The 16,820-nt window shown below is 52.8% G+C and overlaps 3 protein-coding genes across 3 annotated transcripts; 2 read left to right on the top strand and 1 right to left on the bottom strand.

Annotated features, from left to right (window-relative positions):
* Positions 1-2: 2 nt before the first annotated feature.
* LMXM_10_0030 (phosphate-Repressible Phosphate Permease-like protein) lies at positions 3-1,399 on the bottom strand (the record flags this gene model as incomplete). The annotated part of the gene is made up of 1 exon (XM_003872790.1): positions 3-1,399. A coding segment is annotated over one exon (1,397 nt), but the record flags the coding sequence as incomplete, so codon positions are not given.
* Positions 1,400-9,677: 8,278 nt separating this feature from the next.
* LMXM_10_0040 (conserved hypothetical protein) lies at positions 9,678-12,506 on the top strand (the record flags this gene model as incomplete). Its single annotated transcript, XM_003872791.1, has 1 exon — positions 9,678-12,506. The coding sequence occupies one exon, from the start codon at positions 9,678-9,680 to the stop codon at positions 12,504-12,506; it is 2,829 nt and encodes a 942-aa protein (XP_003872840.1).
* Positions 12,507-13,342: 836 nt separating this feature from the next.
* On the top strand, positions 13,343-16,105 carry LMXM_10_0050 (conserved hypothetical protein; the record flags this gene model as incomplete). Its single annotated transcript, XM_003872792.1, has 1 exon — positions 13,343-16,105. The coding sequence occupies one exon, from the start codon at positions 13,343-13,345 to the stop codon at positions 16,103-16,105; it is 2,763 nt and encodes a 920-aa protein (XP_003872841.1).
* Between the last annotated feature and the right edge of the window lie 715 nt (positions 16,106-16,820).

A 16,820-nucleotide genomic window follows, 5' to 3' on the forward strand; every position in this document is an offset into this window, starting at 1 on the left:
CGTCCATCTTCAGCACCATGCGCCAGCGGATGTTCAGGAAGCCAACATCGACGATGCTGACGGCGATGACACCGCCAGTGATGCAGTGAGTGGACGAGACAGGAATGCCGTAGCCGGAGGCAAACGACACAACGAGCGCGGCCGCCAGCTCCGCAGAGAAGCCGCGGCTCGGCGTGATGACAGTCAGATCCTCACCCATCAGACGCATCAGCCGGATACCGAAGGTGGAAAGACCCAAAACAAGGCCGGCACCACCGAGGCACAGCACCCAGATCGGAACAGAGGAGCTCTTCTCCACACCGCCCGTCTGGTACACCTGGTAGATGGCGGCAAGCGGGCCGACGGCGTTACTCACGTCGCTCGCACCGTGGGCAAAGGAGGCGCAGATGGCGGTGAACACCTGCAGGTAGCGAAACACGCGCTCGGCACGCCATTCGTACTGCTGGACCTGAAGGCCGCTGGAGCCAGTCACCTGGCGCTCCTCCGATTGCTCTGAGTCGGAGGCCTCCGATTGGCTGACAACGTCGCCAGTGACCTCACGAGCCTTGCGCATGTCATCGTCGTTGAGCGGCTCACGCTGAGTCGATCCCTCCGTCGTGCTCGGACGCTCGTCAGACGCAGCAAGGACATGCGCCTCGTCACGAGCAACCAAGCGCTTCAGAAGGGGAATGAAGGCACACGAGAGCACGCCAGCGCCGGCGCCAATGCACGCAGCCACCCAGGCAGCTTTGCCCACCGACCACTGGAGGCGCTTCGACGCACCCTTGAAGAGCACAAAGAAAGACTCCAGGAAGAAGGCAACGGCCACAACAATGGGCAGGGTATACATCGCGCGCTTCACACAGTTCTTAGGGCGAAGCACCAGGAAGCGAACCAGACTGTAGATGATAGCCGATACAGCGCCGGTGAGCGCAGGCGAGATGAACCAGGAGGCGACAATCGGGGCCACACCGCTGAAGAACGGGAAGTCGTCCTTCCTCTTCGCCCAGCTCACCGCACCACCGCCGCCGTAGACCAGCGCGAAGCCGATCACGCCACCGCAGATGCTGTGGGTCGACGACACGGGAAGACGCAGCCACGTGGCAATCGCCAGCCAGCAGAAGGCGGCACCACAGGCGCAAAGCATACCGTACATGAAGACATATGGCTGCTTCGCGAAATCCTTGGGGTCGGCAACCCCACTGGAGATGGTCGACGTCACCTCACCACCGAGCGCCACCGCGCCACCAAATTCGCAAACAGAGGCTACGATGACAATCTGCGTGAGGGTGAGAATGCGCGCGCCATACGTGGTACCAAAGGCGTTGGCCAAATCGTTCATGCCCACACCGGCGCCGGTGAGGAACGAAACGAAGCCGCCCACGATGACGATCCACAAATAGGGGTTGACATTCGCCATTTTATCCTATTTTGTGGACAAGAAGTGTGAAATGAACAGATGAGTCAGGTGGTAGATAACGAAGAAAACCTCGGAAAAAAAAGCTTATAGTAATGCTGCCAAGTGGAAAGGAAAAGCCAAAGCGAGTTACGGTAGCTAACTGGCTCGAAATAGATAGGTCAAATGTGGCAGTAGCGTGTCGGGGAACTCCACAGAGGCACGAAAAAAAGAGACGATGAGCAGTAGAGGTATGGATAGTGACGTGAAGCGGAAGAGTGCGCTACGCAGAGTGCGTCTTGGGTGATTGCTTGTGCCGCGAGGAGAGCGGCAAGCGTGGTATGACTGCGCCTCAGGGAGCACGTGCACTCCAAGACGCTCTAAAAGAGGGTCGTCCGTTTTTACTCCCGTTCCTTGTGCGATAGGGAAAGAATGAAATGTCGTGCACTTTTTGCACAAACTGGAGCACACTGGAGAGACTGGCCATGATAATCGCCGAAACTAGTGCCGTGTTGGGATGGAAAAAAAAATTGGTGCGGGCAGGCTTGAGACAAGGAGAAAAAATACCTCATGTTTCAAAAGCGGGGAGAGAGATACGTATGCTTTCCGCACCAGCACCGAACAGGCTGATGCTCTAGGCAGGCTATTAGAAAGTGCCAACCAGGTTATTTAGGTGAGATCAGAGAAAAAGGACGCGGGAGAATTTGTGCTTCGTTGGTAGGCAACGATGTTTTACATATTCCGACGGAAGCCTGGGAAAAGAAAAGAGAGTTGCCCAGCAAGGCTGTTTCTCATGACAGTAAAGAAGGTGAGGAACGCGACGGGTTGAAGAAGCAGGAAAAAGTGCAGCCTACGATACGTGAGCTGAGTTCAAAGGGCCGCGGTAGGAAAAAGCGTTTGCTGAGACAGTAGAAGCAGTCAGGGCTCATGATGTCCAGTTTGACGGCTTGCTTGATAACCTAAGCCGCGACGTGGTCCTTGCCGTGTTCTCGCAGCAGGTGGCAGGTCTTACAGACGCCGATTTCGAACTCATCAGGCACAGTGAATCCCACCTCCACGGCGTGCGACGCCGCTCTCCCACCCAGCTCGCGAGCACGTTTGACATCCTCTGTGTCGCAGTTCGGGTTACAGTGTGTGTGTGTGTGTAGCCGTTGCCCATGCGCGCTCAGATAAGGTATGGCTGGTAAGTCTTCGCGAAGTGTGCCTCTGCTTTGCTCACGGACTGCAGCCGTTTGGAAAAAGAGCACATGCACGTCGGTCGCGATCATGCGTTGTACTGTATTGTTCTTGGAGCAGTGCATCATGGCAAAGAGGCAGATGCGCTGTGCGTCTCACACGGAGTTCGCCTTCTTTCTGCATCTCAGAGAACGCATGCTGTACATCATTCTTCCTCATCCTTGTGCTGGGTCAGTCCCAACCGCGTAGACCGCAAAAAAGAAAACTGCCATCTTCCGGTGCCCCTGTTTAATGGCGTGATCGTTGCATATTCACAATGTTATGCAGTGCATAAGCCCTTATGGCATCGTAGAAAACGTGGTTGAGTACCACCGGCAAAAGGAAGATTTTCAATCGAAAAAAAGGTCGAGATATGGGCAAAAAAAGAGAATATCTTGGGGAGAGAAGAAGCGTGTGAAAGTAAGATGCGTTAACTCGTTTGACAGCTTCAGTGACTTACTTGCTCAGTCCAAATTCTAAAACGAATCCCTGGGCTGACCTTCTTCAAAGTTTGCAGCTCTTAAACCCTGCTGTATTTCGAAAACAATACGCGGCTCGTCAGCCAAAGCACAAGAAAAAAATGGTGTCAGAACAGGAGCGTCAAGCATTTCAGAGCATGTCATTAACACTCACTTACTGCATGGTTTTCTATCGAGCAGGCAAAGTATGCCGATATTGCACCTCTCAGACAGAGCTCCGTATTCCAATAGCATACGTTGTGGTAATACAAGATGTTCTATTTTCAAGTAATCATCAGCTAGCACCACTTACAAAAAAGTGGAGACAACCTCCTACCTCCCATTGCTCAGAGACTCTTGTGGCAGAAACTCAAGGGTGTGTGTAGGTGGCAGGAAAATACGCGAAAGATTGAATTATTTTGAATCTCAATTGGAAGAAGGGTGATGATAGCATGAAAAACGGAGAAACGCATCATTGGAAGATTGGATCCTTTCTTTTTGCGCACCAATCTTCTTCATTCTCTTTCTGATCAATTGGCGATCTTATCGCTTTTTCGAAAGTTTTCAAGAGAAGGAAAGGTAGAAAGAACACCAGTTGCTGTTTTTGTCACCTTTAAAGTGGGCTCTTTCAATGAAAACCTCTACCACGATGCAGTTTCACAGAAAACCGTATCGATTTCGTTTACAGAGGCTAGGAAAATGGGCAAAAACAGGTGTTAATAAAAGAGAAACGCCGGGTCGCTAGATTGGCCGTTTCATAGGGAATAAATCGTCGAGAAGAAGCGAGTGACATCTGCAAGATCGTTGCAGATCGCAGAATAAACACTACACCAGAGTTTGTGGTGGAAGCAAGAGCTGCCCCGCTGACTTCGCAATTAAAACTTTCTCTACCTATTCCGTCAGACGTCCGTGACTGAGCAAATGAAGGCAAGGTGGCACATTCCTACCCTCGTAGACCTATACTAGATGAACAGCTCATGTTTTTTCATCGGTACGAGAAGACACAGCCCTATAATCAAAGAAAGACGTGTAGATCCTTTTCATTTTGTGTTTGCGCCACTTCTACTAGGAGGCCTACACATAATTAGCGCTTTTCCTCTGTTGTTCGCGCTATCTCGTACCAATGGAAAAAAAAACCGGCACTTCGGAGGGTAGATAAGGTTCAAATCAAATGCAGTTCGCCTCTGTGCACTTGGCTTTTCCTTCAATGCTGCTCCTCTTTCTTTCACATCAACCGTGTGGGTTCGTACCCTGACAAAAGGGAAAAGGGAGAAGAAGACGAGAGCGCGAGTGCACACAATCTGAGTGCCTTTCTTGGTGTCCTCACACCAATGAAAAGGCACGTGGAAAAGGCCACCTATTCCCTTTCGCAGCAGAGGCTCACATCATACCTGTGTTTCGAATCAAATCTGACAACAGCTACAGCATCCGCTGAATAGCCCCTCTCCATAGCTGAGAACCCAGCGAAAGCAGATGAAACTGGAAAAAAATGTAAAGGGTGAGCGGCGCAAGCAAAAAAAAAAACACACAATGCCCTCAAAAGAAGAAGATACCAGCACTAAAAACGAGTTCGGGGGCTCCAGTGCAGGGGAGAGGGTCTCTCTCTTGTGTTGAATGTTTTCTGATGTTGTCTGCTTAGTTAAAGGCAATATCTCCACTTTTGTTGTCAGGGTACTAATGCCACTTAAAAGAATTTTGGTGGTTAATATATGCGTTTTCTTCTCGCTTTGCTCATGCTCGTTCTGACGCGATGACGGGGTCACCCCACCACGGCATCAGCACCCAGTAGCCACTCTGTGGTGAAGCCAGTCAGCCCCTATCCCTGCCAATGACAGGCTCACGGGCCTACGTAATGTGAAAGTGAGAGGAGTTTGTTGCTTGTGGTAAGCGGTGAAAGGAGAAAAGGGGAAATTTCTTCATTTATCGTGGGCTTCACGGGTGCAACCTGGTCACCGTGTGAAGTTTACGTTGAGTAAGGTTGCCTAGCTCGACAGACGACGGCGTGTACGATCGGATGTTGGTTTGATCCTTACAAGTTTTACGCAATAGTTGACTACACAAAAAAAAGAGGCTACAGCAGCCGCATGCCAATCGAATCCTGTAAATCTTGTTTTGCCGCGGAAGCCCCTGCACTCGGGTCAGAACACAGTATTCATAGAACCTCACAAGCGCCTTGAGGTAATCTTGATTTCTTTACGTGCCTGTGGCATCGAATATAATTCTGCTTTCAAGATGTACACGTGATACATCTCTTCAATAAGCCTCATTTCTCTTGCGGTAGTCAAATTAGTGTTGAAGGGGTATGGGTACGCCAATAAAAACAATAAAGCAAGCACTAAAACGACACGAAGGTTCAAGTGGGTGATGATTTCCTATTGCCGTCATATGCAGCGAAACTCACTGTGACAGAGTCAAGTAAGCAAGACAATTCCACTGGAAACAGAAGGATCAACCGTAAGCACATCATCGAGGCTTTTGTCCTTTGTGTCTTGAGGCCGCAGGGAGTGCAGAAATGGTGCCTTTGAAATGCACCCTACCCCACTTAAACGAACAAGCACAAACGAAATTGGAAAAAAAAAGAAGGTTCTACGGACTAGAGCACATTTACTAGGAACGCCGAGCGCTGATACTGTTCGTAGCGCCTAGCCAGGACTCTCACAGTACCGACTTCGCTTCTTTCCAAGGAGTTGCAAGCACACATTGAGACTGGGGCGGCAGGGAAAAGCAGAAGGGTTGCAAGTAAGAAGTGCGATTTGTTCGGGGTTGGGGGCGCGCGATGCTAAGCGCAGAGGGGCTCGCCTTGCTTCTCGGCAAACTGCACGGCGTGAGCTGCGCAGTTCCATAACGCACCATATTTAAGCTGGCATGTGTTGATCAGAGAGGTCGTGCAAGTCCTTTGGGCTCTGGAGTGAACGCAGCTGACGCGTCAGAGTCACTTGCCCTGTTGAGGTGGGCGAGAAGAATTCTCGTCGTCTGTGTCTATCTTGCGCGCACCTGAGCTGAAGGAAAACAAAGAGAGGACCGGGGGCGGTTGGAGGTGCTGGTGATGCCTTTGGTAAACTGATCTCCGCTCGACCGTTGTCGCATTGGACGACGGAGTTGTGCTTGCCACGTCCCACTGCTCAGACACACAAAGTCCGTCGCGTTGGCTAAGTTGCAGTCCTCTTGAATTCATTACTGAGTAGTTTGCCCCCCCCCCCTCATTGCACACAAATGCTGTGGTATAGAAGATGGCTACCTGCTCTCCAGCGAGAGGTACCGAGGTATGCATGTAGTCAGCGAAGCATGCCAACACGCGCGAGTGTTACGGCATGCGCTAAAAAGCAGTTTCGAGAGCAACGGGTGTTTCACGACTATTCTTCTGGTTTGTTTGCTCCTTATGGAATGTGCTTGAGTGTCGCTGAGTCAATAAATGGAGCTTTTTCGTGCTGTGCCGGCGAATCAGGTCATCCGGGGGTGAAAGCCTGATAGCTGCACCTCCGTTCCCCTGGTTGATACCGCCAGTTGGCGAGTCTGTGGTGCGTGCAAGTGTCGAGGCTGGGGCTGCAGTCTGCAAATATGATATTCGCAGCGCCTCTCACGTCTATGTGTCTGTAATCCCGTTGGCTGGTTATGTCCTTGGATGAAGAGTATATGCTGTTCTAGGTACAGGTTATCTCTGACGGCCTTAGCTAGAATAGTATCTGAACCTGTTTTTTTTATTTTGATTACACTAATGCTACTGCTTTCACTGTGTGGCATCGCTTTTTTTCCGGCTTTCTGTGGAAGCAGAGGGTTCGTGTACTGCTTGGAGCCATTGCCTTTCTTTCTATAAGAGGGTGCGACTAGCTACGGTTCACTAGCCAGCAAGACTTTTGCGGTTGCTGTCATTCTGTAGCTGAATTCAATCATCCACTTTTCTTCTTGACTAGCTGGTCTCCCTAAAGACTAGTAAAAGCATGTACAGCCTGTAAGGAACTCCTGTTTTCAGGACATTCGCAACCCTGTCATGACGCTCGTGTCACCGCGCTTTGACTCCCCGAAAGTGCCGGCTTGACGGAGTGTGTGTAACAGAATAATTCATCTTCAAATGAAATTGATAGCTTTTTTTTTCTCCGTCAGCTTATCTCTTCAGTAATGAAGCAGTTAAACTGCTGTTTACGCTCATCCTTGAGAGAGGTCTGAAGTCTATACGGTGAGATCGTGTTATCCTCATTGCTGCGATGCTTTTCCGCTCGCGGTATCAAAGAGGCTTCCATGAATCTCTTGTTCTACACTCTGTAACGCCAGTTGTTAACTACGCTTCCCAATGCGACGCTATCATCGAGTTGCCATGACTACAATCACTCAGCAAAGAGGTGCTTCTTTTCATACGTTTGCCTTCTGCGCGGTATAAGCTTTTGGTGTTTTTGGTGACCCAACCCAAGAGTCGTGGGTACACGCAGGAGGCATTGTGTGATGGAGCCGTTTCGTTCATTGGTCGCGCAGAGCACCGTACTGGATGCTGTGTGTGCATTTAGGCGGGATTTTGTTCTTTCTGCGACTCATGCACTGGCTGTGGTAGGACTGTGCTTGTATATTTTGAAGCGGTAGTGTTTGCTTGAACAGATAACGCTGCTACCAACCCGGATTTGTGCGGAACCGACAAAGGAGAAGCGCCGCCTCGAGCATCGAGGTACGTAACTTGTATCGGGGCAGGTGTACACAAAAGCTCCATTTTCTCCTGCTCTATTTCATGTGGAGAATTTTCCGGTTCAAGTGGTATGTTCTTTTCTGTTAGAGCAGTTCGTAAGCTTGTAATGCGGAGAACCAGTAGGCCGCGAGAAGGTAGAGTGTCTGTAGCAAGGTAGTTTTTGCGATATCCGTCATGCTATGGGAAGGTGTGCAAGAACGCTGTTCTGGCGGGCAACGTGTCTGCTTTCGATCATGTGTTTCTCGCATCACAGTTCTAGATGCTTTGTTCAATATGTCGTCAACTCTCGGGCACTGCGTTACCTGTGCTTTCTGTTTCTGTTTATTACGGAGCAAAATGTATGTTTTGAAAGTCTAATTTGTGCTGTTTTGAGATCTCTGATGCAGGTAGGCCTCATGATCTCGTACGTGCGTTTGCCAAGGTTATGTTTCCCTCACTCGGTGCTCAGAAATCCTGTAGTCAAACAAACTTTGTCGTGTGCCGTTGTGTCGACAACTTTCTCGTTCCGCTGACGCCGGTTTTGTTTGTACTGTAAACCGTTATCATGCGGCTCATGGTTGTGACCTAGCTCCTACTCTTCTAGATGGGTTCTGAAGTTCTTTTTCTGCGAGCAACGGTCGCTGCCACAGGAAATTCGTGGTTTCTTCGATGCAGTATTGGTCTGCTACTCTGCACTGGATGACTTTTTTGTGGTATTTGTGTGTATCTATCGCTGAGGGGGTGATAATCAGTTTTCCTGCTTTCGATCGTCATGTGATGCGCTTGTACTGAAGATACTATCTGATTCACTTTCAGTGGCAATGCCTACTTCTCGGAGGTGTTTTCTTTCTTACCACCACATCAATGTCACGAAAACTTTCTCTAGCTCTGGATGATGCTGAAAGCTGTTAGCTATTGCTTCGCCAGACACTTCTGAAACTTTTCTTGCCGCAGTACAGGATTGAATCGGGCTCCATGCTTTCACTAATACGATAAGGGAAGGCCTTATATCTCTCCCTTGCTATTCTTATTGTCTCTGCTCAGGGAAAGACTAGCTACGTTTTTGTCCTTCGGTGCGCAGGACTATCCACTACCTGAGTACACAAGTTTCCAGACCATTTCAGCCTCGCTGTCAGCCGAGAGGTAAGGGTGATTGCGTGGCTTTGCTCATAGCGATTGGAGAGGATGCAGGCGCATAAAGAAAAAAGAGCAACGAAACAATAGCATAGAAAGCGGCAGAGCGTCCTGTTGACGGTGAAATAACACACGCGCCGCATATATAAAAGACGCATTTTTGTTCACCCCGTGTGTGCTCAACGAACGTCGTCTTTCGGGCTGGATTTGAGGCATCTGCATTTCGTGGATACCTGTACGACTTTCTCACTCCATTTCGAAATGAGCAAATGTTGGTGATTCATTGCGTTGGCACTGACTCCTTTGTCTCTCAACTCACCTATCATGGCCATTGTTGCCAGTTCACTGGAGAAAAAAGGCAGGGAAACTGAGCTTGTTTCATCTAGCTTGCAAAAGAGCAAATGGTGAAGAATACTAGGGAGTGGATTATTTTTGCGCTATAGTTTTTTTACATATCATCCTTGCAAGTAGAGCTATGAACTTTCTCACCGGGATATATAGCGACTCCTCTTACCGTTTTTACTGGGATACAAACCCTCGGTTTTGTGTAGGTGCCGTATCCTCACATGTCGAAGATGCTGAAAAAGTGTCGCAGGTGCTGCAGCAAGTATCGCCGCGCATGACCATTGTTTGTACGGACAAGATCGGCTTAGATACATCAAGAAAAGCAGCTTCATCGAGCGAGGCATCTCAGCTTCTGCGAAGCAAATGGTGCTTGAAACACCAAAAGTCAGTTTTTAGCTGCATCGTCTTGGTTTGCTTTCTTGATCGCCTCGGCGCCAATGTGACAGCTGCAAAGTTAAGTGAGGAGCTGCTACTGTGTCTCGGAGCTTCGCTCGAGTCCATGTGCTGCGACGTTGTGTTTGCTCCGGTCGCGGAGTCGACTGCCGACAGCAAGGAGGAGCTCAGGAGTAACATTGAAAAGAACTTGAGATCTCTACTAGGAAGCCGCCTTGCTGGATCGGCGCTACAAACGATTGAAAACGGTGTGTGGAGGGGTATTGCTGCCCTGCAGAGCCTTGTATTTGACAGCACGGTTGCTTATCACAAGGGAGAGGTGCGGCGACTCCGTGACCGCAAAGAGATGCTCAATGACGACAGCGATCAGCAGCTCGTTCTACCGGGGCTCCATTTCAAAATTGGCTGGCATTACTTGGTACTTCACAACTTTTCAAGCGCAAGGCAGCAGATGTTGTCGGGTCTACACAAGATTAAGACTCTGTTTCCCCTTTTCCCCTCCTTTGAGGCTCGCTTATGTGGATCTGTTTTTCTGTGGCACTTTTTGTTTTGTGTTTCTGTGAGTAAAGGTCATCTCAGCAGTTCTTCGGAGGTGTACGAAGAAATACGGTGCTTTGTGGAGTGGATAGGGACGGCTTACGGTGGTAGCGTCAAAGATGAGTGTCAGACGGTTGTCTTAGTTCTCACAAAAGTCATGGAGGCGGAGTGGCTCGAGTACCTTGCCCGGAAAACAGAAAATCTGGAGGCGCGACAGTGTTGTGATTACCTTGTGGCGGCTGCGCAAGCGTTACAGGATTGCGATGCATTTCTGCCTTCTCGTAAAGAAGACGTGGCCATCGAGGCGCCGCCACACATTGGAGAGGAGGAGCTGCTGGGCAACCACGCGCCTGCGTTGTGGAGGTCCTTCGATAAAAGCGCTCTTCGTGGTCGGATCACTCGGCTTCTGGCAGAAGCAAAGGCAGTGAGCTCGTGTCGCGAGACGGAGGTTGAGTATCTTGCGTTTCTCGCCGGCAACGAGTTAATTGACGGTGTCCCTGATACCGAGGCGATCGATTGCATGCTGGCGAAGGCGAGCAGCACGATCATCTCCCGGTTAGCTGAAATGGCGTGGGGCAATGCCAGTCCGTGGAGTGCTCTGTCCCCGCGCTTGACTGCTGCCCTCCTGCTGCATGGCTGCGTTGACGCGCTGGGCCACGCGGACCAGGAAAGGTACCATCGGCGTATGCAGGAGTTGGAGGGGTGTCTCGACAATGACGTCGTCCTGGAGTACCCGAAAGGAAGACTGCAGGCTCCCTTCACTGCTGTGGCATACTTCGACGAGGAGGGCGCCAAGGTAGTTGGGGACTCTGCACGAGTGGTTATCACTCTCTATTCGACCTCTGCAGTGTGCATCAACGTCGACGTGCGCATGCTCACCCTCTCTTCCGCGACGGTGGCTGGAGCCACAGAGACTCAAGTGCCATTTAGCCCGGCTCGGTGCTTTAAACTGTCTGCCTCGTGTTCACAAGAGCTTGCCGTCGACGTGCCGCTCTCACACAGTGGAGAGTTTGTTTGTACCAGCTTGACGGCCGACGTCCACGTTGGCGGGATTTGTGCCACCACGCTGTGGCACTTCGCCGTCGGGTCCTCCAGTGTGGCGGGTAGGTCCGCAACCGGCACGCGCGCGGCGTTCTCTGCGAAAATATCTCGGCAGGTGCTGCAGGTGTCGAATCCACCGACGATTTTCAGGGTGGAGTGCCCCTCTCTCCTTGAGGCTGTCGAGGGAGAGTGCGCTGAGTGCGACATCGTCATTTCGTGTGCTTTGCTCGGGGTGCGGAATGGCTACATGACCCTTCCACGCGAGCCGAAGCTGTTCCGGGCCGTATGTTGGACCAGCGCGAACGAGCAACTCCCTGTCACGGAGACCGGCGGCCAGGTGCGCTATGCGGTACCGGACCTAGCAGCGGATGAGTCTGTGCGTCTCCTTGTGAGTATTGCCTGCGTTCACAGCGCCGAGTTTCGCCTCCCCATCGTCTTTGAATACTCCACAGATCGCTACGGCGGCGTCAGTTGCTGCCGAACGCTACACATATCGGTTGACCCACCTTTCAACGCTGAGCACTCAATGATTGGTGGAAGCCTCTGGGGTGACGCGGTGGCGGCAATGTCTGTCCCGTCGACGAGTTCGTCGTACGCACAGTACGACAAGAGCGTGCTGGTGAAGGCCGCCAACATCTTCAGCTCACCGCTGGCCACCAACTGGAAGGACGACTGCTCCCTCTATTTTTTCACGAAGGAGGCGACAGCGAAGGAGTTTGTGTTTCAGCTGGGTGACACCGTGACGCTAAGCAGCACGTTTCGGTGCACCGCGAAGCGGGGCATCACAGTCCTCCACGCTGACGTCGTCGCCGGCGATGACGTTGACGTGTTGTCGTTCTGCTGCGGCGAGGAGGGCTTGTTTCTCGAGGAGGGTGAGTGCGTCACAATGGTGACGCGCTTTCAAGCCAATCGCCTTGGACGGTTTAACCCAGGCTTCATACGCGTCTTTTTCGCTCCCCAGCGCACAGCGACGCGCCTGTATTCTGACGTGTGCATTCCAACCGTCTACATTGAGGACTTGGGGGTACGGGTGTCCGCAAAGTATCCGCTGGTTACACCGTACGGGTCACCTCTTGAGTTGGACATCTCCATTTACAACGCGGCCCGCGTTCCGTTCATTGGTGAGCTGTTACTGGACCCACAGTCAGATGACTTTGTGTGCGCCGCCACGACGCGCAGGTCGCTTCAAATCGGGCCGGGTGAAGGGAGTGTGACACGATACGTGCTCACCCCTCTTCGTGCAGGTGAGCTGAGGCTGCCTCGTTTTCATGTCCGGTGTGATGCAACGTCGCGCCTCGTCGCCAGCGCTGATGAGAGCTACGTTGTGCATGTCCTTCCCTACGCTACTCAAGGGTAGCGCGTCTCACCACTCGGGAACGGGAAGTATGGGCATCTCACTATTTAGAGGCGTTTTGGGAAGGATAAAAATATATGATCCACGCTGCAGCGCGTGGGTTGAGCCGCATGCGTTCTCGCCTGCTCTTCTTTAGTGTTTTTCTCTCATTCACGTTTTGGGGTGTTCTGAAGGCACGTGCGTGAGCACTACCAGCGCATTTGTCGTGGCGGCAACCACGCGGTGAAGATGCACCTTTTCGTGGACTCCAGTGCACCGGACGACGACATGTACTCTCATACTTTGCCACCCAACCGTCACTGGCACCTTTGCTTGCACTTTCTCCCAAGTTCTGCCAAGCGCTTCAACCACCGCAAGCACTGACCTGCTCTCTCTCTATCGTCTCTTTCTCTTCTTTTTTGTGTATTATTGTGTCACTGCCTATTGTTGTCTGCTGAATGGCAAGCGCAGTGACGTGAACAAGGTTGGCTGGTGTTTGTGTGCGATTGTTGTGACTGACACGTTTGCCCCGTCCCCTGCTCGGGAAGACGCGTTGGTTCTGTTCAAGTACGTGCCTTGCCACGTGCAGCTTTCATCACATTGTTTTCAGCGCGGTGTTCTTTTTGTTTAAGTGCCGTTTGGTATCGTAGCACACGCACGCGCGCCTTCTCCCTCTCTTTTGCTGGCAACGCTAGCAGGGCGGAGTAAATCATACTCTCAGACATCACGGCCCTTTCGCATGAAGAAGCATCATGGGCATAGAAGAATACATAGCTGCGGCCATTGCAGCAGATGGCGTCGCGACCGATGACGTAAAAGAGGCTTTGCGGTCTCATTCGCTGCTTTCCATATGTAAAGCCATGCGGGAGCACTTGTGCACACCGGAGAAGGTGCAGCCTGCGATGCAGTTACTCGCATCCGTGGCTGTTGCTCGGGCTGGCCTCAGCAGGACCGATATTAGGCTTCTGTTTGTATTCTTCGCGGAGAAGCTGGCACAGCAGGAGTTCCAGGCAGCGGCCCTGAGCTCGCTGGCGCTGCTCGTTTCGGACATCAGGGAGCAACATGAGTGCGATGAGGAGTGGTTCAAGATTGTCGGCACACCTTTCACAGATTATGTGCGCGTCCAGCAACTACCGCTTCACAGTCGCAAGCAGTGCTTTTGCATCATGTCTTTTTTGTTCACCGAGAAAACCATGGAGCTCTGCGATAGCAATACCCTGGCGGCGCTGCTTGAGCTGATCGATGGTGAGAGTGACCCCGAGCTAGTGTTGCTGACGTTTGACTTGCATGTGATGGCGGCGACCCGCTCCACAAGAGAAGCATTCGCCACCGTTGTCGATGACTACTTCGAGAGCGTTTCCAGCTACTTCCCTGTGGTGTTCTCGCAGCCTCCGGGGTGCAAGGTAACCAAGACAGACCTGCGGGGGGGCTTGAAGCGGTGCCTCTGCCTCGCTGTTTACAAGGAGCTCTGCATTCCGTTCATGCAGAGCAAGCTGGCCTCTCCATCCACCGCCGTCAAGGAGGACGTACTTGATGTTCTGCTCACGTGCTTCGACATGTACTCCTCTCAGGACTTGGTGCCGCACTGCCAATCGCTCGTGCTTCACATGAAGAGCGAAGTGATCAAACTGTCGTCCTTTGCTGACCGCGCATCGAACGCAACGTTGACCAAGTGCCTGCTCATGAGCTGTGAAGTTCTCGGTCGAGTGAGCAAGCAGTGCAGTGTCAAAACGCAGTCGGAGGCGCTAAAGATATTTGGGCCCGTGGTGGAGGGTTTTTTGGCCGCTCTCTCCGCTGACCCACCAACCTGCTCAGCCTATGGAACAATGGTGGTTCACATCCTCACAGGGGCGTGGAATTGCTGCCTCTTTGTCGCCTCGTATCTCTTCTCGATGCTCGCAATGTCCATCGAAGGGGCGGAGCGCCCAGCCAATGCGTTTATTCTGCTCGCTGCCCTTGGCAGTGGCATGCTCGATGGCTTGAATGCGTTTCCCGGCGAAACCCACAAAGAGCAACTCCGCAGTAGCATCGAGAGAACCACCCCAATGATTATGGAGGCAGTGACAGGCTGCTCGCAGAGATGGCGCGCCGCGGGCGACGAGGAGTGCATAGACGACTTTACTCTCATGTGCGGCTGCGAGTTCCTCGTGTGCATGCTGAAACTGTCTGCCGCCATGGAGCCTTGGATGCCGGCGGCGGCGGCGTCCGAGGGAGTCGACACCCTTGTGTGGGTGGCGCTGCATCGCACCGCTGAGGTCTCCACAAAGGTGTGCCGGTTGCTGCGCGAGTACGCCGCCGTGGATGCGCCGCAGGTGCAGGAAGCGCTGGCGCGTCTTCTTTGCAACCCGTCGGCCCCGCCTGAGAAGGCACTGACTATTGCGTGCGAACTGGCGAGTACCTCACTGGCGGCGCTTCTCCTCGTATTTGGCGAGGGCTTCTTTTCCACAACGTGCGAGTGGATGCGAGGAATGGCAGCAGGGGAGCTGGCGGCGGCTTTGCAGAAGGCACTGCAGCACTTCAGGCGAGCGCTGCAGGATGGCGCTGCGGACCGCATGACGGCGTTGCTGGACCGCGACGACGTGTCTCCTGAATTCTTTGAGTGCGCATCCCTTGTGGCTTCGAATTTGAGCGGCGGCACCTGTGGACAGCTGCTGTCCGCAGAGGGATCTCTCTCCTTGCTTGGAATCGCGGCGGTAGTGAGCGGGCGCACACACCTTCGCTGCGTGCAGTACAACTGGGCAAACACGGCGGCACAGTTTGTCGCTCTCACGACTTCCGACCACCAAGCGTGGCGTCGGGTAGGGATGGAGGGCATTACGGGGATGCTTAACAACAAGGTTTTCCCAGAGGACACACAAGCCCTGTTCAGTCGCGTGCCGACAAGGGGGCACCTCAATGTGGAGGTTGCTATTCTGTGGGGCAAGCTGCTCGTGGACCGCGCTGACAGTGGCGAGGCGGCGGCACCACCGGCTGGTGAGCTGGTGTCTTCCTTCCTGTATCAGCACCTGGAGGCAGGAGTTACTGCCTCCTGCTTCGACTGCGCAGCGGTGCAGGAGGCCTTCTCGTACGTACCGTTCTTGGCCACTCAAGCAGCTGACCGTCCGTCCGTCTTGCAGCTGCTCTTGGGGTCTGAAATGGGTCATTCGGAGCGGCCCAACTACGCACTATGTTCAGCACTCCAGTGCCTTGTTGATGAAGAGACAGAGGGGCAAGTACAAGCCTGTCTCGTAGACCTTTTGGTGATGGTGCGCAAACTCACCAGCGGCGGCACAGACGACGAGCGTGCGCTGGCTCGCGCCCTGCTCTTCAGCGTCGACAATAAGTGCGGTGGTAGTGTTGCGTTGGCTCGTTCTGTACTCTTCAACGAGTCAAGTGTGCAGGCGCTGCTTGAGGGCACCAAAGACGCGGCTCTCACCGTGCGGTACCGCAGCTTGCACCTCATCAGGTCTCTCGCCCGTGGCGCCTTGTCGTTGATGAAGAGCTGCTCCCAAGAGGAGAAGGTGGAACTGGCGCGCGTACGCGACCATATACTTCTTGTCACGAAGCAGTCTCTAGGGGATCACAAGCGAAGGGCTCGTCAGGCGTCAGCGGCGTGCCGGCATGAATGGTTCAAGGTGAAGTAGGCTCAACCTCACTCCCGGTGGACTCGAGGGTGAAACACTGGGGCAGAGGTCGGGAGGGGGAGAAAAAGGAGCTCAAAAATGTGAACTGCTCGGTCTTCTCGCTTGCACCACTCCATGAAATTATTGCTTCAAGCGGTAATTGAGTCCGACACACACACCACACACACACACACACACGGTTGTTGGCTTCTCTTCCTCTGCTCCTCCATGTGCGTGTGGCGCACCATGCGAGATGTGGTCATGTGCACTCCGCTTCAGTCCATCCCATGAGCGGTGACTTGGAAAGGCGTGAGGGGGGGAGTGTCGTCGGGTTCGTGATTTTCGGGACGTTACTGTCTTGGTCTCTCGAATCAACGAATGTGATGGCGACAGCGCTTCGTACTGTTTGCTGCTTCGTGTGACATACGAAGAAAAAAGCGGTCTCACTTTCGTCACTGTGCACGGTGCGCTTTTGCACGCGGATGGTGTGTGTGGAAGGGCTGACTGCCCTGCTGTGATCGCACACTGTCACTGTACTACTCTGTCTCTTTCCTGCGATTGTGTGCGGTGCATGCACTGCCCCCCCCCCACCTACAGACACATAGAGAGGTGCTTGCCAACGAAGGGTTTCTGCGGCTGCCACAGGTCTGGAAAGAGCCTCCACGGGTCCGAACCGCTGTGTCGAGGTCGTTCATTCTCCTCTTCCCGCCCTACGCACACAACACAAATCCAGGCA

This window comes from Leishmania mexicana, chromosome 10 (genome assembly GCF_000234665.1).
Source record: "Leishmania mexicana MHOM/GT/2001/U1103 complete genome, chromosome 10".
In the NCBI taxonomy this organism is placed as follows: domain Eukaryota; phylum Euglenozoa; class Kinetoplastea; order Trypanosomatida; family Trypanosomatidae; genus Leishmania; species Leishmania mexicana.